We start from the raw sequence: 26,487 nt of genomic DNA on the forward strand, positions 1-26,487 counted from the left end.
TCTGTACTCATAAACTAATAGCTAAAGCAGATATTGAAACCTAACCCACACTTAGTTCCATTTAAGAAGTTCCAAATATAAGCAACTGCATGTAGACATAAGGCTAAATAAATGTTTGGCTTTAAAATAAGAATTTATCAAAGAAAGAAGTAGGAGATGCAAATTAAACAGGAAAGTGAATCAACAATGTTAGGTGATAACTTTTACAAATAGTTGCTCATTAATTTAGTTTTATATCAAATATAAAATACAATCATAGTAATGAAAAGGGCTAAGAAGGTCTCACCTTGGCAAAACAAAATATGGAATATCAAACCTGAAGATGCAGCTGCTTTTTAAAAATCTTTCATTTGCAAGGAATTACATTAACGAAGTGATATGTGTAAGGATATTTAGCTATAGATACCAGTCAGTTCCTAATACCTTCAGTCCATGGTGCTTTCTACAATTTTCAAAGCAGGTTTACATACTTTATGTGATTTTCTCCTATAGAATTACTTTTTTTGGGTTGGTATAAAAAATACTAACAGCCTATTATCAATTTTCTCTATCCAATCTACAGGTCAAACTAAATTAAATATCTTTAACCTTAGGCACTTCAAAAAGAGGAAAATAGGTCTGCCTACTGAGTTTGTGGACAAATTTTTTAAAGCTAGAGATGACATCAGCACCCAGGCCCCTAGCCACCTACCCCCCAGCTCAGAGTAGAACCCACTCACAGCTCTGGCACGTGTCTCTTTCAGATGGACATGGTTTATAACTGATGAAATAGTAATACCTTCTCCTGGACCATGCCATGTTCCATTTTTCCTGTCCTAGAACTAAAGGGTAAGGGCTGCATCTTTATCCTAACATGATGGAAGAACAGTGTGGTAGCTCTATACTGTTTAAGGGCTAGGTCTTTTTTTTCCCCTAATTTATTTTATGTCATATTATTGGAGAACTGTGCAAATACACACCCTTCTCTCTTATAGACCAGGGGTCTTCTAAGTGGGATGCACCCATGATGATCCACTAGGGCAGTGGTCCACAAATTCCAACCCAGCCAAGTCCAGCCTACCACTTTTCTTTTCTCGAAATGTTTTATTGAGGTAAAATACACATAACATAAAATTTACTATCTAGGGCTTCCCTGTTAGCGCAGTGGTTGAGAATCTGCCTGCCAATGCAGGGGACACAGGTTCGAGCCCTGGTCTGGGAAGATCCCACATGCCGCAGAGCAACTAGGCCCATGCGCCACAACTACTGAGCCTGTGCTCTAGAGTCCGCGAGCCACAACTACTGAGCCTGCGCATCTGGAGCCTGTGCTCCACAACAAGAGAGGCCACGACAGTGAGAGGCCTGCGCACCACGACGAAGAGTGGCCCCGGCTCACCGCAACTAGAGAAAGCCCTCACACAGAAACGAAGACCCAACACAGCCAAAAATAAATAAATAAATAAATAAATAAATAAATAAATTTATTTAAAAAAAAAAAGAAGGTTGATGTTACTGGTCTCAATGTACAGATGTAGAAACTGAGAAACAGGAGCAGGGATTTTCACATGCCTGCACAATGTTGCCCACTTAGTCAGACAAGACCTGGAACTACAGAGATCTCTGTGCTCCTGACTCCACATCCAGTGCTCTCTCTGTTACAGCCCACTGGAACAAATTAAGAATTTCAAGACAGCAACCAGACTATTAAACCAAGGGTAGAGCCCTGCTGAGCACAGGGCCTCACGTGACTGCATGAGGTCCCATGAAGCCAGTCCTGCCCTCATGACACAATGCCTTCCAAAAGCACAGATCCAGCGGGAGCTGGGGGAGCGCAGGGGGGTGCTTCTTATATGTTCTTGGTATAATTTGTCTCTATGCCACAGTAAAAGCATTGCTAATTTCTCTTGGCAGTGAGAGTGACTTTGCTTCTAACAAAAAATTCAGAGGCATCTGTAGAAACAAAAACAAATATATAAACACAGAAAAAAGAGGCTGCCAGTCTCTTGATAAGTGACTGATGATAGCAGGCTTTCTAAGTAAAGATGATTTTTCTTTTTTCTTTGCCATTTTTCTCTTTGGAACATCTTAAACTTCGATTCCTTTACTTCCTTAACAATCACATACTTTTGTTCTCTGAATAAACTGAATTTCTGTTCATCATTCTTTCATGGTATCACTTCTAAAAGCAAGAATTTCACTTGAGCTGCACTATAGATAATTCTCATTTACCACAAGGTGTTAGGTCTTCCTCAATTCTTGCTCTGTTCCCTGTCAAAGCTAGTTTAATCCCACTGGCATTGCGGTTCCACCCAGGGGGCGGGGGTGGGGAGGGGGGGTGGAAATTACTAGTCTCTCCCTACTCCACTTTACCATTAATGGCTTTCTCCACCTTAGTGCCTGACAAGTTGTACAGGCTGGGTGGGGAGAGAAGCAACCTAAAAAGAGTAGGGAAAGTTGGCTTCTGATGCTTTCCATTGTTGAGCCATCCACTGCCGCCGGCCACCCCCATCCCAGGTCTCATTTTCTCCTATGAATCTCTTTTATTCCCCAACCAAGGAGCTCAGTGCCCTTAGGCTGCTGCCCTTTGGGCATCCTAAGCCACCTAGCTTGCCCCCTTTACAGGCCAAGTGTTAGGAAAGCAAACAGATTAACTTTACTGCACTGAAATATCAATACAATTCAGCTTCCCTCTCCCTACACTTATCTCACAATTGCTGCCACAGGCTTTTATCTTGTTATTTGTTCTACCAAAGGGAGGTATTACTTGTCAACTCAACAGCCTAATGAGTCTCAGAATCAGCTATTTCCTCATCTACCTAGGAAACTATCAGTTGTATTTTCTTCCTGAAGGGCTGACCCCAAAAATAATTGGACAGTTAGATAAAAACAAATGATTTTTTTACAGGTATAATTTAGTTGTTCCTGGTAACCAGAGAACAACATAACCACTATGTATATCCGATTGACTGTAAATGCATTTAACATCTATTCCAAACTCCATGAATGTTTATTCTTCAGTTTATTTCCCTGACAACAAAGGCAGTCACTTATAACCTAACCAGAATTAGAGAGAACTCTGCTCCCAACCTAAGCTCAGATTTTTCTCACCTCCCACCCCCAACATACACACTTCAGATTAGGCTCTTTTACCACATTTTGGCAAAAAATATTCAGCACTTTCCAAGGGAATCTGGGATCATGAGAGAGATTTTTTTTCTGATATGGAGCAAGGAAATCTCACAATACCTCTTCATAGCATAAAAACAAATATTCCTTAAGATTGCCCCCCTGCATTTGCTTTATGCTCTTTGTATTAGTCATCTATTGCTGTATAACAAATTGCCCCCCAAACACAGCATCTTAAAACAACAATAAGCATTATTTCACACAGGGTGTGTGGGTCAGGATGTTGGGGGCAGCTTGGCTGGGTGATTCTGGCTTGGGATCTTTCAATCAGGTTGCTATCAAGATGTTGGCCAGGGCTGCAGTGATCTGAAATCTGCTTCCAACATGGCTTTCTTACATGGCTGGAAAATTGGTACTGGCTGTTGGTAGGAGGGCTTGGTTCTTCCTAAATTAACCATACGGCTGTGTATGTCCTCACAACATGGCAGCTGGCTTCCCCTCAGAGCAAGTGATCCAAGATAGAGAGGCAGAAGCTACAACATCTTTTATGACCTATAACCTCAGAAGTCACAGGCTATCATTTCTGCAAAATTTTATTGGTAACACATGTCAGCCCTGTTCAGTGTGGGATAGAACTGCATAAGGATATGAATACCAGGAAGCAGGGATCATTGGGGGCCATCTTAAAGGCTAGCTATCACATTCATCATGCCATACAGGAAACAGAAATTCCTTGAGTAAGGTATGTAACCAATCTAGAGGTCCCTGAGAAGGGATATTCCCTATTATTTATTCTTGAATTTGCATTGTTACACATTAGACTTGTGAGATATTGTGTCAATAATTGCTAAAAGTCTGATCAGCTGTGGACACAGTGAAAAAATCTCTTTCTAGATAACTTGTGTGGCTGTGCTATGCCAGGCAGTTTGTTTTTCCTGGCTCTATATTCTTTTTTTTTTTTTTTTTTGCAGTACGCGGGCCTCTCACTGCTGTGGCCTCTCCCGTTATGGAGCACAGGCTCCGGACGTGCAGGTTCAGCGGCCATGGCTCACAGGCCCAGCCGCTCTGCGGCACATGGGATCTTCCCGGGCCGGGGCACGAACCCGTATCCCCTGCATCGGCAGGCGGACTCTCAACCACTACGCCACCAGGGAAGCCCCTGGCTCTATATTCTTTGATGTAGTCTTACCTGTTCTACTGCACAAGAACTACCACTCAGACTTAAAACAAGAGTTTAGACTGTTCTGAGAGGTAATTGTTGAATTATTTTAAGTAGAGGAGAGACTAGGTCATACTTGCATTCATTAGGTTCCTTCTGTTGTCTGTGTACAGGATGGGTTGGTGGTGGGGAGGGACATAGAGCAATACTGGAGGTACAGAGGCCCATTAAAAGTCTATTTCAGAGTCCCTTTATCACAGATAAGGTTTTACAGCTCTCAGCACTTGCTATAATTCCCAGTTTCCCAGGGGAGGAGGGAGGGAGGGAGGGAGGAAAGAAAAAAAAGGAAAAAAAACCCAAACTCTAACTTGTAGCATTTGCCAATTTCTGTGGCATCAGTACTTCCACCATGGCCAATTTCAAACTACCAACATGATGTCACTGGGCGAGGAGTTGGGAAGAGATGTGCACAACCGGCCAGTACCACCGGGCTCCAGCATCCACTGCTACCTTCGAGCTGTTAAAGCAGAAGCAGCCAGGAGCAAGTTAGCAGGTCAGAACATGAGCCAAAGCCCTCATTCACGTGGCCAGCAAGGGGAAAGACAGGCTTCCTAGGCACCTGCTCACCCCAGAGGGGGACTGCCAGGACCTGGGGTCCCCACTATCTGCAGAAACCTCCTGGTGCTAAACTCCCCACCTGGACTGTCCAGAACACAAGATTAGCCTGAGAGTGAGGACAAGAAAAGGGACATGGGGATAGAGGCAAAAATTATTTTAAAATTTAAATGAATTATCTGGATTTATTTACTAGAAGTACCCTTTCAAACTGTTAAAGAGTGAATCTTGGAGCGAGGCCATTATATATAAAGCAGTTGAAGTATCAATAATGCCTTTTCTCTTAATGAGAAGCTGTTAACTTTTTTCTATAAAGCAAAACCCTGGAGACATGAATCTGTATTTTTTTCTATAGAGGATTTTAATGAACAAGGACCACGCAAAATCATGATTACTACATTCCTGCTAACAGGACCCAGTCATACTGGGTTTTTCATACAAAATAAGAAAAAATTTCTGTCCTCATTCACCATCTCATTTTCTTCGTCAAAATTTGCTGAAGGATTTGTTTCACATAACAGTCTGGAAAGCTGGCATATTTCCAAACAAATTAAAACAAACAAACCCAAATTTCCTGTTAATAGCAGATTTGGATATGACTGTTAGGCAGGCTACAGTTGTGCTTTTTCTGAGTTCCACAGTCCTGCAGTGAGGTTTTAAAGGGCTCTGGCATGCTATGTCACTGACAGAGAACCTTCCTGGGCTGGAGGGTGGTGAGACATCCACCAGGGACAGGGAGAGTGACCTTCTCCTAGAAAGGTTACTCCAATGTGGAGGAGGGGAAAGAAGGGGAGATAGCCCTTAGGCTAACCTATCAGTATACTTCAGGATTGAAGATACTGCTAAGCAATGAAATGGGACAGCTAATTAAGATCCCATGAGTCCTGTGGTTCTGTCACTTTGATTTACATCTCTTCTGCAAGGACCTTTCCTTTTTATTTTTCCCAGAGAAACCTGACACAAGCTCTTCAAATTCTCTCCTAAAAGAGTTACTATAGGAAATATTTTAGAGACAACTTAGACTGTAAGGTTTTATGCTTTTCTATTAAAATGAAGAGGTGTGAGATCAGGAGAGGTAGAGAAGGAGGCAAAAAGTAAAAGTGGAACTGACATACTGCACGTTTCCTCAAGATTAGTCTCAAGCTATGTATTTTTAATGGAAACACCACAAAAGCAATGATCTGACCTTCTTGTTGCATCATATTAGAAGGTGCATGGTGTTGGTTTGTTGTATTGGTGATAAATTTAATCACTTGGTTAAGGCTGTGTCTGTCAAGTTCATCCACTAATAGTTACTACTTTTCCTTCCGAAATTAGTAATTTGTGGAGCAGTATTTTGAGACAACGTAAATATCCTTTCTCATCAAACTTTCATCAACTAGTTTCAATTCTATTGATGTTTTCCCAACTCCATCTATTTTTCCATATTTATTATTTGGTATTTTACTGTAAGAAACAACTTTTCTTTCTTCCCATTTGTATCAGTAGGGATGCATGGATTTTTGCTTTATTCAATGGATTATAACCCATTACTATTATTTATTTTGATGCTCAGATTGTCCCAGATTTGGCCAGTGGGAACCTCTTTAAGCCGGCTTCTGTGTAATTGGATAAATCCCCATCGTTCTTTGACCATTTCCTTTATGGAAGACGATGTGCTGGGCTCATCTTGTACTTTCCCTACCCCAGGAGTGAAATCAGTCTTTTCTCCAAGGAGCTCTGTGTAGGGTGTATTTTTAAAACACTGGTCTTGGATAGTGGTTGCAAGGCATCTATATTTCTCACTTCTGGTTGGTAAATCAGTCTCTTGTGAATTTGGTTAGCATGAAGAGTTTCTCTAGCATTTCAGCCACCCTCAGTGAGACTGTGCAACCAAGGGGCAGACTCCGGACTGTGGTGCGTTAGTATAATCAGCTATGGGGATGGTCAGCTTGAAGCAGCTTTGGATTTCCAGTGCAACGTACGGCTCTGGCATCTAGTCTCACCAGAGAGCCTTGGGTTCAGTGAGGAGTGCTTGTGAATGCTCTCACCAGGAGGCAGAAAACTAAGAGCTCATTCCAGGCTCCAGAAATTCTGAGGTGACTTACCTGGTAGGACTGCTTTTCCTGTTAACCTTGAGTTCTGAAGAATAAGGAAAGATCCTGCCACTTAACCATCTGAGAAATCCCAATCTCCAAGATCACAGACCGCCGAAACACTCCATTGATGAGGCAAGTCTGGCACATTTGACTTTATTTGGTGTTTTTTTTTGTGGAATGTTGAAATAGTCCAGTGAACTCCTAAAACCACTCTTAGAAATGAAGGGTCCTGATGCTTCTGAGATAGTAATGCCAAGTTTTCCAATTCTGTTCCAATTGCTATTCTACAGGGCTTTAAGTGGTGCTGTGTCTTTTTCAATTTGCACATATTTGAGAAACATTTCTCGAAATATTTCAACTTAAAGCACTGACGAAATGAGGAAACAGAAACTTGTAAAAATACATCTTTTAATAAACATCAAGTACAGTGCAGTTTTATCGAGGTTTAACATTGCAGTTTACAGCAAACATATTATCTATTATAGTGTATATTTATTTACAAGTAAAGTAAGCTCAGGGTTTTTTTTTCTCCCATGGTTGGATAAACCAGATCTGGTGGATCATACTACATTCAAGCTTTTCCAAGCTTCTGTAAAAGGCCTTTAACATTAAGAGACTTGTAACAACAAAAAAAGATATCCCCCATCACAATGATAGACTGGTGAATGCTCAAAAGTTATTAAAAAGAATTATAAATACTTGATTTCCTTTGATGGCTTTGAAGAATAGCTCCTGATAGCAAATCTGAAATATTAACGACAATAAGGGAAACAACTGTTTCTTTTGCCAAGTGAATCTATAATAAATACTAATTAGAGGCTACAGATTATGAAAAGAATCCAAAAGATTCTTACAGGAAAAGTTTAACATTTTATATACATGACCCCATGGACTAAAAACTGTCTAGAATATTAATGGCTGAGTCTGCTTTTAACACTGTTTATACAAAGAATGGTGGAATTCTTGACACTTTTGGACAATTTCAGTGAGAGAGGGGACAGAAATTAATTAGCAAAGAGGGAAATTAATATTAATCTCAAAATTCTACCTGCCGCTGTCTTGGAATGATCAAGACTCAGCTATATCTGAGAAGAATTAAAAGAACTGAAGGAAATCAGAAGCTATAGCTAAGAAACCATAGTTTTGCATGCTTTCAACGGATGGCATTTAAAAATTATACAACTGTATTTACTTGCTATATACATAAACTAGTGTTTGTAATTAGAAACAAAAGTACCATTTACATCCACAGAAGTACCAGAAGCATACTCAGATTTGCAAAAGAGGCACAATAATCTGTTAACCATGCAACTAGCTGTCTGTGAATTTTGTAATGGGTAATAGAACAAAATCCCCATGAACATAGTACTAATGTGTAGCAAATTACATCAAATAAACAGCTCAAATTCATAAGGGTAAACACCCAATATCCCTGAATTTCTAAGCATTCATCTTGGTGTTAACATGGTTTCCTCTAAATGTTACCCCATTAGAAGAGAGATTTTAAATATTCCTCCCTCTTTAATACATCATCATACTTTCAGAGGTGAAAAGGGAACAATTTAATCTTTACCACTTTTGCCCATCCATTCTTATGAATCTGATATCATGTTATTACAGTGTCTAGGCTAATGTAGGTGCTCTAAAGGATCCAACAAACTGAATTTCTGGGTTCTAAATATTGCTGGTATTGTACAATAAGCCTGTCTGCCAGAAAGCCATGTCTCTGGATGAAATATATCCCTAGATCAATGATTGAGAAGTGAAGACCAGCTGTCACTGAAGTCAGACTATTCCCTAATTGTCAGATAACAGTTTGATCTTCTCTATTAAATTAAAATTTCTTAGTAGATGGGACCAGACCTCATACTTTGCATGTATCCTCTATAGCACCTAGTAAAGTATTGGGCAAAGATATATCCTCAAGGAAATAATTAGTGAGGGGGGCAGGAACTGAATCAAGGGTGAATGTGGTCATGGTGAAGTCATGCCTCACTTCACCCATCACCCAAAAGGCAGTCACCAGAATGAATCTATGATGTTGTCACTGAAGAACAGATGCTTGTCCCCTACCACTGTCTAAAGGAGAAGTAACCACTCGGGCCTCTTTATTTCTTTCTCTTAGTCACTAAGAGATTATATGTGGGCATGAGTACCACTTGGTGGATGATATCTGGAGGAAAGTTTTTCTGCCTCAGAGGAAGCACCAATCCATCACATGGCACACTTTGACTTTAATAATACAACTTATAGAACTATTAACTTTTAAAATTATGTTAAATGTTATCCATACTAATAGATATTTTAAATGTTAGGCTTATTCTCTCTGACATTACTTAAAATACATTTTATTTTTAAACACAGGCATGAGGTAGAAGATAAGAACTCACAAAAGAAAGTCATCTTCAAAATACCGAACTCTATTCAATATATTTCGCCCCGAGAAAGAAGTAAGAAAAGTTACAGCCTAAGCTGGTAGACTGGCTACTGTTAAAATATTACCCTTACCTGAAAAAAAATTTTTAATTTGAAATTGCCCTTTTTTCCCAATTTAAAGTATTATAGCAAAAGGACAATACACAATCTGAAATACTCATAAGGATCGCTTATAAGAGCTTCTCTTAGCAATCATTTTTTACTATGTTGCTCTAAATCACCTCAATTGAGACACAGGTCCTTTCCACCGAAATAACTGGTCAGATATCAACCTGGAGGTTAAAAATCCTTCTAGCATAAGAAGATAAAAGGAATGATTCATATTTAAATATTGTACTTTTCATAAAAACTAGCAGCACTTCATCTTACTAAGACATACTAATTTGGCTTCACTGACTGATCAAAGGAAAAGGTATATAGGTCCAAAATAGCTCCTTGCACAAGGGAAATGTGAGGCTACAAGTTTTCTTTAGCAACTATTTCCCCACTAGGTGGTGTGTGAAACTACTGGAATGTCGATTTCTATGGCAGAGAGGCGGGAGCGTGCTGAATAGGGCTGTGAATATGTATGCATACTGGGAGGATGGGAGTACAGCGGTTGCCAGAAAGGAGAAGGCAAAGATTTGCATGCACAGTACCAAATAAACAGTAGAAGGGAAGTCGTAAACAAGCCCCCAGCACTAGCAATAGTGACATACACTGCATAGTCAAACATAAAGACTGGCTCGAACTTCCTGTTCAGATGGATGTTATAAAAGATGACCCAGATGGATGGGGAGAGGCTCACAGTACCTGCCAGGAAAAACAGCAGCCCGGCCACCAGATGGCAGCCAGCACTATTGACCAGACACTTGGCCAGTTTGATGTTGGGCACCGAGGACCTGAAGGCGGTGTTACACATTCCAATCAGGCAGAGCAGCAGGGCCCCCGTCGCAATCAGGATGCTGAGGGGCAGGGCAAACTGGAGGACCCGCAGGTCCAGCTGGTCAACTGATGAGTACCAAGTAGTGTCATACATCAGGCAGTCATTGCCCCCGTCGTACCGGGCACACTTCACCCACAGGCCTGTGTAAACAGTCAGGTTCTTCTCATTTCTGTTGAATGTGATCAGTCGTAATTTTCTCCAGTTGGGAAGCAGAGTCCCCGCAAAGAGGCCTGCTACCGAGGCGATTCCACACAGGAAGGAGAGGACCGTGGCTGCATGGACATCCCGACAGCCCATGGCAGGCAGGCTTGTGCAGTACTGCCAGTCAGACTAGGGGGTGACACACAAGAGGACAAATCATGAGGGGACAATAGGAGAGCATGGTGCTGACTGGAAACACAAACCAATGACATCAATGCAAACAGGGAAATTCTGTCCCTTGTCTCCTCTCCATGTACCATATGAATGTATATAAGCACACATGCATGTGACCTCAGAGCACAGCTGCACACACACACGATTGCTTACTACTGCCTGGGTCATACAGCAACTAAAGTCTTCACACATGAGTGTTTTTCTACACAGTGAATCAGAGGAACAACCAAAATAATTTCAGATTCTCTTAACATCACATCAGGAATTCTCTCGGTTGTCCAAAATCACTCATTCAACAACCACATATCAAGCACTTTGATGTGTCAGACACTCAAATATACAGGGTCAAACACTCATCAACCGTCAACTACAAACAACACAACTTCGGCTTCAAATGCTCACGCAAATGTAAAATGAGACCAGCATAAAAGACAAAGGCGTAGGGAAAGAAGCACTACAGGGCAGCAGAGTGGTTGAGGGCAGACTCTGAGCCAGACTGCTTGGGTTCCAATCCCCAATTACTCACTTACTAGCCAAGTGACCAAAGTCACCTTGGGTCAACAACAATACTTCAGTGTGCCTCATTTTCCTCATCTGTAAAATGGGAAAATTAACTGTGCCTACCTCACAGGGTTTTCTAAGTATTCAATGAGTTAATATAATGTCAAATGCTTAAAGTTACATCTGGCGCCTTCTAAGTGTGATACAAGCGTTAACTACTTCTTAGCACTCAGTGATCAGCTCAGTGCTTGGCATTCTGGAGCAGTTCAAAGAACATCTGTTGAATAAACGTTAAATTAAAAAAAAGCAAACATCTCATTCCTATATACCAGGCATACCAGAAAATCACAAAACGTAAATAGACTCCTCTCCAATGAGACTCAAACGAAAAAGACAGAACAACGGTCCCTGAAATTATTCTACTCATCTACTTCCTGACTGGTTCAAGATGACGGGCATGCATTTCAGGTTATTAAGCTATTGGTTATTGGTTATTATACTAATATACTATGATTGGTTAGTCTACTATTACTGCTCATATAAGATGAACACAAAGATTTCTGAAGTAATGACAACCTACCTCTATTAATGCTATTATGAGAAAAAAGAAAAAAAGTAGCCAGGCCTTTCATCTCAAATTAAAAGGCTATGTTCTTTTTCTGTATATGACAAATTATAAGAACCAGTATATTATTCAGCTTTATTTCTTCAAGAGTTTGAAACTCACTCTCCAAACACCACTCAAATGTATTTTCTCTGCCTTCCATCATGCCTCCTATGAGACAACAGAACAGACTATTTTACTTTACTATATATTTAATGCAATCACATGAACTAGGAATAATTTTACTAGCAGAAAACATATACGTATGTGTACATACCTATACACACACACACATATATAAGCGTACAATATAAAAATCAGAGTTTAAGCACAAGTGACCATTTTTTAAAGTCCTCAAGTTAAGCATAACTAGTTCTAAGTTTCTCTGTTCTTAGTTTACTACTTGTTTATCATGTTGTCTTCTATCAATATTACCAAAAGTAGTAATTGTTTAAGAAAATGTTATGGATGAAAATACTTCAAACAAAGGAATTATGGTCCTAATTTATTTTTTTCCTGCAAATTTTAAATGCTTAATTTTAGCAACCAACCAATCACTTTAGTCCAACAATGGAAACTCTGGTGCAAGTTTGAGGATGTTTACCCTGGAAAATGCCACTACTGTTGTCAGTCTCTAGAATCCAGCTTCCTGTTAGTTTCTGCTCATTTGCCTGTCCCCCTAGTATACTGTAAGTAACTTGCACAGTGCCTGGCACAAGAGTCATTTTAGGAATATTTGAATAAATAAATACTGGGCCCCGACCCAAGGCCACAGCAACACACAAAGGTAGGCTATTAATGACATAGAACTGGACAAGGAAGTAGCCATTACTAAGCAATCATTCATTCAACAGGTATTTACTGAGTGTCTAGCACATGCAAAACACTCTGTTAGGCCCTAGAGGGACACTGAGGCCATTAAGATCTGGACCTTGCCCCAGTGTGTTAACAGTCAGACTGAGGGAAAGAATATGCTGTTTTATAAGAACTCAAAATGCTGATAATGAAAGAGATGTCTGATTATTATGTATCAAGTGATTATTGTTAGGTATTAAGCAAAGTGACCCAATAAGATACCTGTTCATAAAAATGTATCATTCAGTGTTAGAGAAAAACTGAGCAATGAAAGAGAATGAAGATTTAATCAATGTTGTGAAGACGTAAGAAAAAGGTTCCCCCAGTTTCTTTCAAAGCTTCAGAACTCCTTCAGATAACCCATGCAAAGTCCTAACCCAATCACAATTCCTTCCTGCTTTCAGAGGTAGAGGACAAATACTTGGAGTATCAATGTAATTGAGATTTCTTCAATCAAGCTGCCCTGTACCCCTGATTCCTACAACACAAATGGAATGAGAAAAAAGATCAGTATGAATTACTTTGTTATTGATAAATAAATTTCTGTATTCTTAGCCTACAGACTATCAAATGACACTAATAAATAGAGGTGGGTCAATAGGCAATATCTATTTCACTATCAAGTATGTTCAAATTTATCCTGCATCAAATCAATACAAGTGTTATATCAGTCCCCTGAATTTGTGTCTGCTGAAGTATTCTTAGCTCAGATCCCAGAGACTAACTAACAGTCCTATTTTAGAGAGCCAACAAGTATACCATGGCATTTTTCAGAAGGGAAATACTATTAACCTCTATTTAACTAAATTTCAGTCTCAGTGCTGGAATTAATGTCCTTGCTCTTTGTAACGTTCTTTGGCTGCTTTTTTTTTTTTTTTTTTTGCGGTACGCAGGCATCTCACTGTTGTGGCCTCTCCCGTTGCAGAGCACAGGCTCCGGACTCGCAGGCTCAGCGGCCATGGCTCACGGGCCTAGCCGCTCCGTGGCATGTGGGATCTTCCCGGACCTGGGCACGAACCCATGTCCTCTGCATCGGCAGGTGGACTCTCAACCACTGCGCCACCAGGGAAGCCCAGCTGCTTTACTTTTTATACCCTGTTCTTAACTCCACATATGTATGATTTGATGGTAAGTAGTGTATCTCACTAGAGGGATGACGTAACAATTTTATAGGGATAGTTGGGAAAAGGAGTATGTTTAGTGATTTAAAACTGAAAGATAATGCTGACTCTTAGAGCTATACCAATTAATTTTGAATCTGGTATAATTTTTTCAAATGCAAATCTGATCATTTCACTACATTTCTTACCATTCAATAGCTTCCTATTGAATAGCTTCCTCAGAATAAAGTTTTAAATCTTTCCCATAGTTTCCAAAGTTTTAAATCCCACCATTTGGTTCCTGCCAGATTCTCAATCTCCTTATTGTGTCATTCTCCCACCTTACATATTACAGTCTATGAGGCCATACTGCTTTTCCTTTAACTTCTCAAATTTTGTTTTTCAATTTGGCTAAGGGCTTTTTCTCATGCTGTTTTTCCTCCTAGAACTTTCTTAATCCCATCCTATTCTTTGCTTAGCTAACTTGTACTCATCTTTCTGGTTTCCAGGGAGTCTGACCCTAAACCCCCCCTCTCTTCCCCCACCCTTCACCTTCCCCCTGCCCCTAGTTACACGCTCTGGCTGCACCTTCGCACTTTTTCTTTGGTAGCAGTGATTATGCTTATATTCCCTGTTCAGTGTTTATCTTTCTCACCAGACTGTAAATTTCAGGAGGACAGAGAGCCTTCTGTTTTATTCACTGTGTCCAACACTGGCACACAGAAGGCACTCAATTATTTGTTGAATGAATGAACAAACAAATGGAAGGTCCATGTGAGTATGGTCAGGACACAGAAAGTTAATAATTTACTCTAGGATCAGTTCCACTCATTTCATTCATTCATACTCTGTTTTGAAGCCTTCAAACTGCTTCTAGAATGTGCCCCTGCTTTCCATTCTTTATTGGCTAAAGCCTCTCATTTTTAAAAGTTAAGTTCATTTTCTTCCCCCAGAAACTTCCCAAGAAAGATGAGGCCATTCCCAGGTATTTATATACAGCCTATGCTTGTAGAAACACATATCTAAGTTTGGCGACACTGGTTAACTTCCACAGTGGTTAGAGATTCGATCAATTATGGCTCTGTTGATTCTCGTGTTTTCAAATTAACAGGTATGTTACATACGGGATTCGCCCCTTGCCATTAAGACTGGTTCATATATCAAATTAATGCTTGCTTATCAAAGTTAAACAATTTATTATATTTTTATTTATATTTCCTCTTTAAAATATTTCTCCCAGTGAGGAAAAAAACATCTTTTTGCCATATGAAAACCCCTTATTAGCGACTGCAGCAAATGTGCAAGGCTAAGAACACAGTTTAACAATCTGAGGAGCACCCATGAACACTAGCTGGCTGACAGTCTTGAGCTGGGTTGTATATACAGATGTGTCGGCTTGCTGTTTCCATCTGGGAGGCAGCTTGGTATTGTAACCCAGGCAACTCAAGACTCATATGCCAGTCATAAACTACCATTTTCAAACTGGGAAAGTCACCTATGTCCTCTGCATCTTAAATTTCTCAAATGTCCCCCAAGGTGGCTGTGAGATCATAAATAGTAAAGCCCTTTGTAAAGCAGAATAGGGTCAGGAATTTAAGTCTGTAATGATTATTGTAGGTTTATCTGAGAGCATTCTTTTTGAGAGTAGTTACTGACCAAATCAGACAAGAACTCTGTTCAAAACACCCAATTCACATTTGTCATCTAACTGTTCCACAATGACTTGCAGAGAAGTAGATGGATAAATTTTTGTACACAATTAAAGGTTATCAAAGATATTTCAAATAAAAATATTTTCAAAAGAATATCTTTCCTGTGGTTTGGAATAGAGTTCAAAGAAGTTTGGAGCAGGAATAGTGGCTAAGAGCTTAAAGAATTACCAGATCCATTGTTGTATTTTTTCAGGAACAATTCTAAGGAATAGCTATATAAGAACACATCTGTAATAGCAGCTACATTAATCCTTGGTAGTAACACTAGCAGTCCCTTCTACTGTAATTTGGGTTTTCTTAGAAACTGTAGATCATCAACATAACACTTGCAATGGAGGTCTGTCCTATAACTTTATTTTGTTAAACAAGAGAAAAAAGTGTCATCTGATATATGGTAGCAAAAGGAAGAGATATAATCAAGGAATGTACTTACTCTTTGAGGTACTTGATAGTTCTAAAACAACTTTAATCAACTTAGAAGAAATATATGCACATCTGAACACACAGCACAGATGATCTGGACCTAAAGAAATAGGAAAAGTACTTCAGATTAGTATGGTACTAGTTTAAAACTCAATTTGAATTCACAGGGCATTAGGAGAAATAATTAGCAATCATCTGCAATCAATGAAATCTTAAACCAAAAAAGGTGGTCAGGGCTTCCCTGGTGGCGCAGTGGTTGAGAGTCCGCCTGCCGATGCAGGGGACACAGGTTCGTGCCCCGGCCCGGGAAGATCCCACGTGCCGCGGAGCGGCTGGGCCCGTGAGCCATGGCCGCTGAGCCTGCGCGTCCGGAGCCTGTGCTCCGCAACACGAGAGGCCACAACAGTCAAAGGCCCGCATACCGCAAAAAAAAAAAAAAAAGGTGGTCAATGGGTTAAAAAAAAAAAAAAAGGCAGTTTATTCTTAAATTCACACAATATCTATATGTGAGATACAGAAGAAAAAATTAACCCTCATTTTGTGATTCGAGAAGATAGGAAAAATAAGGATAAAAGTCACTGTACTGTCCTGGAAATAGATGATCAATATTTAATGAATTTTTTAGATCCTTTCATGACTATAGTGAAAGAATGGAGGGCCGATAAAACACTGTATGATTAGTTGTCTTGGCATAAAAGACATTCATGATGTTTCTTTTATACCTTTTAAAAGGATACTTTTAAAAAGATACTGACAACAAAACTAGTCCAAGCTGATTTGCACTATGCCTCCTAAAATTTGCATCTAGAATGTTTTTTTGAGTTTATAGCTCCACCAATAGCTCAACCTGCCATTTAAATGTTTCCATATATCTTTCTTAAGCATCAACAACTTCCTCTTCAAATACTATTTACCTCAAATAGGAGGATGAGAAGGAAAACTTGTAAACACCTGAAAACTTCCTGGGTTAAGGCTGTATCACTAGCCCTACTACGATCATTAAGTAGAATGATGTTCCCAACAGTCTGCACAGAAGTGATTTCAATCAGGTGGTGTTTTGCTTTTGTTTTTGTTTTTCTCTTTTCCAGATGTATGTCTGGGTTGGTTTCAAGCACAACTGCTCACTCCAAAGTTAAGTGAAATCATTTTTACAATAGAAAATACACAACAGGATCTCTGAGCAATCTTTTTTAAAAATTATTTATTTATTCATTTATTTTTGGCTGTGGTGGGTCTTCGTTTCTGTGCGAGGGCTTTCTCTAATTGCGGCGAGCGGGGGCCCCTCTTCATCGCGGTGCGCGGGCCTCTCACTGTCGTGGCCTCTCTTGTTGCGGAGCACAGGCTCCAGACGCGCAGGCTCAGTAGTTGTGGCACACGGGCCTAGTTGCTCCGCGGCATGTGGGATCCTCCCAGACCAGGGCTCGAACCCGTGTCCCCTGCATTGGCAGACAGATCCTCAACCACTGCGACACCAGGGAAGCCCTCTGAGCAGTCTTTTTTTTTTTTTTTTTTTTTTTTTTTGCGGTACGCGGGCCTCTTACTGTTGTGGACTCTCCCGTTGTGGAGCACAGGCTCCGGACGCGCAGGCTCAGCGGCCATGGCTCGCGGGCCCAGCCGCTCCGCGGCACGTGGGATCTTCCCGGACCGGGGCACGAACCCGTGTCCCCTGCATCGGCAGGCGGATTCTCAACCACTGCGCCACCAGGGAAGCCCTCTGAGCAATCATTTTTAAGTGGGGTCACCAAGTCTGGCTTTCTAATGTCGTGACTAGCCTCTTGCAAAGCCTGTAACACAGAACTTGGGCTTCAGAGGAAAACAAATCAAGCTTCCAGAGAAGCCTCCCCTCCCCCCACCCCTCCTCTCACTCCCTTTGAGCTGTGTCCTCAGGAGCACCAGAGGGAGCAGAAAAAAGGAGGAAAAAAAAAAAGAGCTTTCCAGGTTAGAACCAATGGAAAGAGACCACAACAGTGACTATGAACGCTCTCAGAAAAACCCATCTCTGAAACACTAGTGGGTTGAACAGTGAGCAGGTCATCATTACACAACCAGCATGAGCTGCTGATTCAAAAATAGCAACCTGCAGCTCCACACCGAACACCCGGCCAGGCAAGCCTCAAGCCCCTGGCTGCCCCGACCAGACACCTAGACATTTTCATACTCCTGAGTCCAAAATAATTTTTTAGAGCTCTACCAAATACCTCCTCACTCAGTGGTCACGTCCGCAAATGTGGTCAGCATTTTTCAAGGCTAAATGACTCCCGTCGTTTAAGCAACCTTACACAAAATCCTCAACTACTTATGCAAAAGACCCAGAAATTGTAACATTCTTGACCAGACCTACCTGTTTCTCACATCCAGAGCATTTTACTCGCCCACACTGAGGAACCTCTTAGAGCGTCTCCCTCTCCGCGTCCCAGGAAGTGCGTTCCCAGTGAGCCACACCGGAGGCTTCTGGGACTCGTAGTCAGGTTCCCTAAATCAGAACGTCCTGGATGACTGGAAGACTACAATTCCCAAAATCCACTGGGCCGGCAGTCCCAGGCAATATCCTGGGACCACCTCCCGCCCTCTGCTCCGCTTCCCACCTCCACCATTCCTCTAGCACCTTCAGTTCCGTCCAGATTTGAGTTATAGGTCTAAAAAACAGTTAAAGGAAACAAAACTAAAAATAGTTTTGAGTTGGGTACCCAAGTAAATATTTCCCACTAAATGATTTATTTACCACTTTCAGTGGGAAAGGGGGAGGGAGGGTCAGAGTGTTTTTTGTTTTTATATCATTTTTTTTCCACCTGCTGTTTCTCAAGTAACTTTAATTCAAAACAATCAATATGCCATTGAGGCATATTTGGAGGCGGCCTGCCCTGGGCAGATGCTGAAGTGTCATGATCATACATACACATAAATGGAGATAAAGTAAATGTGGCAAATATTGATAATCGTTATATCTAGAGAGAGTAAGTATACGAGTGTTCATTATACTATTCAAATTCTCTGTACCTTTGAACATTTTCAAAATAAAAAGCTTGAGAAAAAGTATCATAGTTTTAAATGAAAGTAAAGGATGGCATCCATCCCTATCTGTCGGAAGCCATCCTGGAGCCATTGCACCATGACAAAGTCATGAGCAACGGAAGGCATACCGCACTTTTAAAAAATAAAAAAGGGGGAGATGTCGGAAGCCATCCTGGAGCCATTGCACCATGACAAAGTCATGAGTAACGGAAGGCGAAACTGCAAGGCAGCGCCGTGCCAGGAAGGTGGACTACAGCTCCGTTGTTATGTTTTATGATAATAAATTTACATACAGGGGCAATTTTGGGGGGATGTTGCTCCACGTGAAAGAAAAATTCCTCTAGGACTCCCCCTCCTGAAACTACCACAGAATGGGAAGTACCCACTAAACCCCCGGGGAAATAGGTAAAGAATTAAGAGCCTGGAACTAAGGGGATGTTTTTATGAAAAACACCCTCTAGTATGGAGTTATGGCCATGGGCCAGAGTTCCTGATGACGACATAGGAGATTTATGGTTCTATTATAAAGGAAGATTAATTATAGAAAAACAAAGGACTAGAGCAGAATTAGTTGCCAGGATAGGGAGAAAACACTGTCTCAGTTAAAGGAAACAACGAGAAAGAGCATGCAGGTACACTGTAAATATTTTCATGGAACCATTGTAAAAGGTTGCTCATGCAAGAAGAAAAATAGGAACAAGTAGCTCCAACTTTTACAATTGAAATAATCATATAACTGCTTGACTTGGTTACTAAGAAACAACCTGTGATTAATGGGAACTTGGGGAAATATTTTAATAGGATATCTAGAAACTAGGGGATATTTGTTTTAAAAAATCTTTATAGAACATTTTGAGGTTTGATTGTGTTGTTTGGCCACGTACCTGGTAATGTAATCAACTACAATATATAAACCTGTGATTGTAAACAATAAAGAAGAATGAAGAAGAAGAATGAAGAATAAAGACATGAGAAAGAGAAACATGCAATGCTGATACTTTAAGAAGTGTAATAGAATTATTTCCTTCGCCGACGCTATCCATCCCTCGGGTATCCCTGGACTCGCTGGAGCTGGACTCCGGCACCTATCCCACTCTGCCTCTGTATGACCCTGGGCAAGTTAAATAACCTCTTTGTAGCTCAGGATCTCATCTGTAATAATAATGTATTTACATCAGAAACTATGGTGAGGATTAAATTAGTTACTATACATAGACAGTAAACGTGTCTAACACACAATAAGGACTTTACATATTTGCTATTTCCATTTGACATTTTTGTGTTGCTCTAGTAATGGGACTATGTGTTAGTAATGAAAAAGGCTACTATCTGTGCACTGCTACCACTTTCTCATCTTCCATACTGCTTCAGAGGATGTAAGGTGATTTAAGGCCAGAAGCAATCCGATCCCAAAGCCAGACCTAGAGATGTAACAATGTGAGGGACAGCATTGGGTGTTAAAAGGATTTCTGGGTACAATAAGGCTCTGGGCTCCAGGCCAGCTCTGGCAATAGCAGATGGATGATGACGATATGACACAGGATTCTTTGCTCTGAACTTCAGTTCTCTAATCTATAAAACTGAATTGAATCAAATAACTGTGTACAAAATCATTTTATAATTTATTTCCCCATCATTGATGACTACCTTTTTAGCAGACTTTAGCTGAGATGTATATGTAGTTGATAATATGTTTTTTAAAGCTATAAAAGGAAGGGAAGACAATCCTATTTTTAGACTTATTGATCAAGTTCAGCTCTATGGTTAGCCTGCCTTTGGTATGGAAAAGATGAAATGAAATACTTACATGCCCTAGTGGGACTAGAATGTTGGAATACCATTCTCAGAAGTACTTTAGGTAAGACTTTGAGCAATTAACAATCCTGGCTTCCAAGTTCACTGCAATATACCGTTCATCTCCAAAATTCTATGAAGATTCTCATTTAGTTATCTATTAGTTTCCTATTGCTGCTTCAACAAATTACCACAAACTCAGTGGCTTAAAACACCACAAATTTATTATCTTACAGTTCTGGAGGTCAGAAATCTGACAGGGTCTCCCTGGGCTAGAATCAAGGTATCAGCTGTGTTTTTCACTGGAAGCAAGAGCTGTGTTTTTTTCTGGAAGCTCCAGGGAAATCTCCTTTTCCTTCTACTTCTCCAGTTCCTGAGGACACCTTCATTCCTTAGCTTGTGGCCCCCTTCCATCTTCAAACCCAGCAATGACCAGTTGAGTCTTTCAACATCTAAATCACTTCACCCTACATTCTTCTGCCTCCCTCTTCTAGCTTTTAAGAACCCTTGTGATTAAAATTGACCCATCTGGACTACCCAGGATAATTTTTCTATTTTATGGTCATCTGACTTGCAACCTTAATTCTGTAACAGAGCATATTCAGATTCCAGAGAGGAGAAGGAGGATATCTTTAGGGGACTATTGTTCTGCCTACTACAGTCACTAATAACCTCTTTCTGCTTGAATCCAAAGGCTTCTTTTTGGTCCTAATTCTCTTCCACCAGCTTCAGGTCCACATTACACAATTCAGACCACCTTTTTCCCTAAACTTTTCTTCCTTGGATATGGAAACATCAATATTTCTACCTTTCTTCTAGTTTATCTGATTAATTCACTGTCCACCAGCTGCTTTCACTTCTTCACATAAAGATATTTTAACAGTTTCCTTACATATATTATCAATTAAAAAAATAATAGATAACACTGTATACCAAGCACTTTTTCATGGACTCTCTAATTTAATCACCATCACCTCATATTAATGACAAAGAAATTGAGATGCAGAAAGGTTAAATAATTTGCCCAAAGTCAAGAAGTGGTTAAGTGGTAGATCTTCCTAAAAGGTGGCTGTCACTATTCAGAATTCTCCAGACTCAAGACAGTTTCCTATTTTTGGATTTCTGCCTCTAAGATCTTACTTAAATCTAACTGCTCATTGAAGCTATTCCTGAACTTGAAATGACCTCATACTATCCTCTTTGTTCACTCAAATCTTACCTACCTCCCCGCTGCTCTGAATATTTGTATCTTCTCTAAACTACATAGTAAACTACACAGTTCAACCTCAAATTGTAAATTAACTTGCACACACTCTTCCTTTTCCATGTGTTAGTCATATCTCACCATAGTATTTCTCCAATTCCATGACTGAAATTCAGCAAATTTAGATTAATGAAAAAACCCATAAACTTGTTTTTAGAGGAGACTGTCAAATAGAAATAATAGATAACATTATAATCGGGAAGTTGGCAAGTATAGTTGGGAAGTAAATTTTTACTATTAGTTGGGAAGTGTGGAAAGAAAGAAGGGAAGCATTGTGGGTTGAATATGTCCCTCAAAACTTCATCTACTGGGCTTCCCTGGTGGCGCAGTGGTTGAGAGTCCGCCTGCCGATGCAGGGGACACAGGTTCGTGCACCAGTCCGGGAAGATCCCACATGCTGCGGAGTGGCTGGGCTCGTGAGCCATGGCCGCTGGGCCTGCGCGTCCGGAGCCTGGGCTCCGCAGCGGGAGAGGCCACAACAGTGAGAGGCCCGCATACCGCAAAACAGACAAACAAACAAACAAACAAACAAACAAAAAAAAACTGTTAGGCGAGCAAGAGCACCTGTTTCTTGTTTTCGGTTCCTCGTGCTGCAGCACACAGAACGAGCTCCCCCTTGCTTGAAAATAAAAACTGTTAGGAATGTGTCGTCTACTGTAACATAGGTAGGACGACAGCACTTGTTCCTCATCTTTAATAAAGTTCCTAGTGAAGAGGGGAGGGAGCTGGGAGGGGATGGGACTGTACAACAGAACTGGCTTAAAGTACAATAATTGAAGGCTTTTTCCTGGAATTGCTTGCAGGTGTTTTAAATCTTTTGTCTTTTACCATGCCTATTACCCCTCCTCCCACCACGACTACTTTTTGTATGGATTTTTTTTTTAACATCTTTATTGGAGTATAATTGCTTTACAATGGTGTGTTAGTTTCTGCTTTATGGGAAGCCCATATACCCCATTTTTAAAGAGAAACCTGTATGTTAAACATTTGATGAATGTGTTACAAATTTGGGATTATGACATTAATGGCTCTTTTAAGTTTGTGAGTTTCTGCTTTATGGGAAGCCCATATACCCCATTTTTAAAGAGAAACCTGTATGTTAAACATTTGATGAATGTGTTACAAATTTGGGATTATGACATTAATGGCTCTTTTAAGTTTGTGAGTTTTCTGGTTCATATTTTTATAGGAAAGGCCATGTGTGCTCAGTATTGTTCTTACTATTTCTCTTGACCCTGGGAGTAGTACCAGTTCACAGAAAGATTTGTTTTTGAAGCTGATGCTCAATTATTATGCAGTACTCTTATTTCCCCCCATTAGGATTTGGTTGACCAGGGGCTTTTATTTACTCTATCATTTAACCATGCTTCAAATCCATCCAAAGCCATAAGCTTTTACTCAATGTCTGCTCTGGATTTAAGCTATTTTCAATCTCCCTCAATTTGTAGCAAACCATAAACAAATAAAACTGAAGGTATGTTTTAGCTTTATAATCATATCCTTTTTCTTAATATAAGAATATGACACCATGGCCTTTCTAAAGCCTTTTATATAGAAATAATACCAATAACAATGTTTAACAACAAATAAGAAAATGAAGGCACTGGTCAGAAGATACTGACAATTTCAGAAAAATGTATTGAAATATGTGCCATGAACAAAGGAAGCTCTTGTCCTTTGCTTTCAACTTTCAATGCACTCAGAGTTTACAAAATAAATAGGAAAAAAATTGCCTTGCTATATTTGCTCCAGAATTAGTTGTAATATAAATTGCATATCCTGTTCTTCAAATTCCAAGTATTTCAAAGGAAAGGACATGATTCAGATAACACCTATGCTTCACATAGCTTAGTATCTGGGTACCCCAAAAGATTTCATTTCTATTATGAACACATTAATAATATACACAAAGGAGATTACTTCCTTTGAAGTCTTCCAAATACCCAACAACTATTAATTAAGCAACTGTCTTACAATGAGAAACAGAAAAAAATTTTTTTAAATTAGGACACCCTAAAATTAGTGGTTAGTTATAGTCAGAAAAGGTAGTTGAAATTGCCGCTGGCTTCTCATCCAACTGAGGCAATGAGCCCACATTTTACTCCTAAGTTATCCACAAGGAAATACTCCAACTTTCCAACATACATACTTTTCTTTCTCTTTTCCTCATTTCTATTACCTATTTGATTTTGCTTTTCCTTCAGCTGGCTTGTGACACTCAATCAAAGCTAAAAAGAGTCCTCTGATACTTTCCCTGTACTTGCTACCTCCGATCATGAAACAGAAAATAAATAGAACGCTTCCCTGAAATATCTCTTTAAGAAAAAAACCCAGATATTTTTCATTATTAAACTCTGCAGTAAAGATTGTAACATGTTGTCTGCCAATATTTGTCAACTATGTTTACCTCTTAATTCCCAAGGTATATAAACTTTTGTAAGGCAAATACTTTTTTGTAATTATAAAATATTTTAGATCACGAAAAGGTTAAAAAAAAAACCCAAAACACTCACGTACCTACCATCCAACTTAACAATTTGGACTCCAAAAAAAATGTTGCCATATTTTTGAAATTGTCTTTTGTATAAAGTTTACCAATTTATATTATTCCTCATTTTCTTTTTTTTTTTTTTTTTTTTTTGCGGTACGCGGGCCTCTCACTGCCGTGGCCTCTCCCGTTGCGGAGCACAGGCTCCGGACGCGCAGGCTCAGCGGCCATGGCTCACGGGCCCAGCCGCTCCGCGGCATATGGGATCCTCCTGGACCGGGGCACGAACCCATATCCCCTGCATCGGCAGGCGGACTCTCAACCACTGCGCCACGAGGGAGGCCCTGATTTTGTTTTTTAAGCTATAACTTGTAAGTATATTTCTATGCTGTTGCTTTGAAACATTATTTTTAATGTACCTTAATGGTATTACAAATTTCTTGATGGAACTTAACTTTGTTAACTGAATATTTTATCTGAACTTTGCAAAAACCCTGTGAAACTACTTGGAAAATACTCCACGTCTTTGTGTACATTTTTAGCAAGAAAAACAAATCTGTAGCTTTCATTAACTTTCTCTGACCTCTATCCTCACAAAGCAAATGAACACTGAGCTAAAAGAAAACATAACTTTACAGGAAAACTAACTGGATAAATCCTGAAATAAAATACCCTTGACCTAATTTTGCCCATTATGAAAGCAGATTTTTCCCCTTGATTATATAATACATGTTTACCACTTAAAAGAAAACATTTATTTTACAAAAAGGTCATTTCGCTATGATAAATAATATGGATATATATTACAAAAAGAACAATAGGTTTCTGAAATTTTTTTTTCATAGGTGAAATCTTCAGAGCACAGATCCAACCTCACAGTATGGTATACTTAATACTTGACAGTGTCTGGTAGCATAAATTTGTAATTTATGATGGTAAATGACTCTGAAATAGCAAGCTCTGCAAGAATGACTGGGACTTGGTAAAAATGTGTTAAACACAGTGTATTGATACCCTGGCCATTCAGTACTATAACAATTAAGGATCAAATTAAGGATTCAGTACTATAACAAAACTATTTAACGAAGAAGTATTAAGGGGCTTCCCTGGTGGCGCAGTGGTTAAGAGTGCACCTGCCGATGCAGGGGACACGGGTTTGTGCCCCAGTCCGGGAAGATCCCACATGCCACGGAGCAGCTGGGCCCGTGAGCCATGGCTGCTGAGCCTGCACGCCCGGAGCCTGTGCTCCGCAACGGGAGAGGCCACAACAGTGAGAGGCTCGCGTACCGCAAAAAAAAAAAAAAAAAAAAAAAATCAAAAAAAAAAGTATTAAGGACAAAATAAATGGCAGTTAAAATATTTATTTCAAAATAAATCTTGATTTAAAATTTATTTTTTATAAAATAAAAAAGGAATTCGATTTTCTTCATTTAGAATAAAAATCAACCATCAGAAAAAGGTACATAGAGTACACTTTTGGTAAGAAGAAAATACAAATAATGGAACATTTTAGTGAGTTACATAAAATGTTTCAGTTAGTCGTGGAGTAGTCACCTGGGTAATACAGACACAACAAATAAGCTACAATTCCTCTTATCCCTCAACACACATCTACTATCCTTTGCCACAGCAAAAAATAAGATTATGATGTCAGAACTTCAGAAATTCGCCTGATCAAACTGTCATCACACTGCTACTTGTTCATACTTAGGAAATAACAGAAGTGAAAAAGAGAAAAATGACACTCAAGTTATAAATGTAAAACATACCCAATACGAAACATGGTCACTATGATCAGTAAAGATGTTCAAATTCCAAGCGCTTTCCTCACTCTTACTCCTTTGCTGTAAAGTGCTCTATTCCCCTGCAGCTTCTGATGTTGAACGTGAGATCCATGAGGGCAGCAGGTCCTGTCTATTCCCCTTAATACCGTACATGCAGCGCCCCGCACAGTGCCTGGCACAGGGGAGACACTCAATAAATAGCCGTGCAATGAAAAGAAACACAGGAAAAGCCAGTGATCTGGGGACTGGGATGGGAG

The 26,487-nt window shown here is 39.9% G+C and overlaps 1 protein-coding gene across 2 annotated transcripts; it reads right to left on the reverse strand.

Moving 5' to 3' along the window:
• Positions 1-7,357: 7,357 nt before the first annotated feature.
• On the reverse strand, positions 7,358-26,419 carry CLDN12 (claudin 12). Of its 2 annotated transcripts, none has more exons than XM_081244775.1 (4): positions 26,216-26,419; positions 18,230-18,361; positions 15,899-15,988; positions 7,358-10,648 (listed from the first exon to the last, which is right to left on the reverse strand). In XM_081244775.1, the coding sequence occupies exon 4, from the start codon at positions 10,613-10,615 to the stop codon at positions 9,881-9,883; it is 735 nt and encodes a 244-aa protein (XP_081100901.1). In that variant the 5' UTR covers positions 10,616-10,648; positions 15,899-15,988; positions 18,230-18,361; positions 26,216-26,419; the 3' UTR covers positions 7,358-9,880. The 2 variants fall into 2 exon arrangements, with proteins under 2 accessions (XP_081100901.1, XP_081100902.1); XM_081244776.1 differs by lacking the exon at positions 26,216-26,419 and adding an exon at positions 19,785-19,801.
• Between the last annotated feature and the right edge of the window lie 68 nt (positions 26,420-26,487).

This window comes from Mesoplodon bidens, assembly GCF_964165515.1.
Source record: "Mesoplodon bidens genome assembly, chromosome: 9".
Classification (NCBI taxonomy): Eukaryota; Metazoa; Chordata; class Mammalia; order Artiodactyla; family Ziphiidae; genus Mesoplodon; species Mesoplodon bidens.

Bases quoted from the DNA above. Each gene is read 5' to 3' on its own strand.
- CLDN12 (XM_081244775.1), bottom strand. From the start codon at position 10,615: ATGGGCTGTCGGGATGTCCATGCAGCCACGGTCCTCTCCTTCCTGTGT.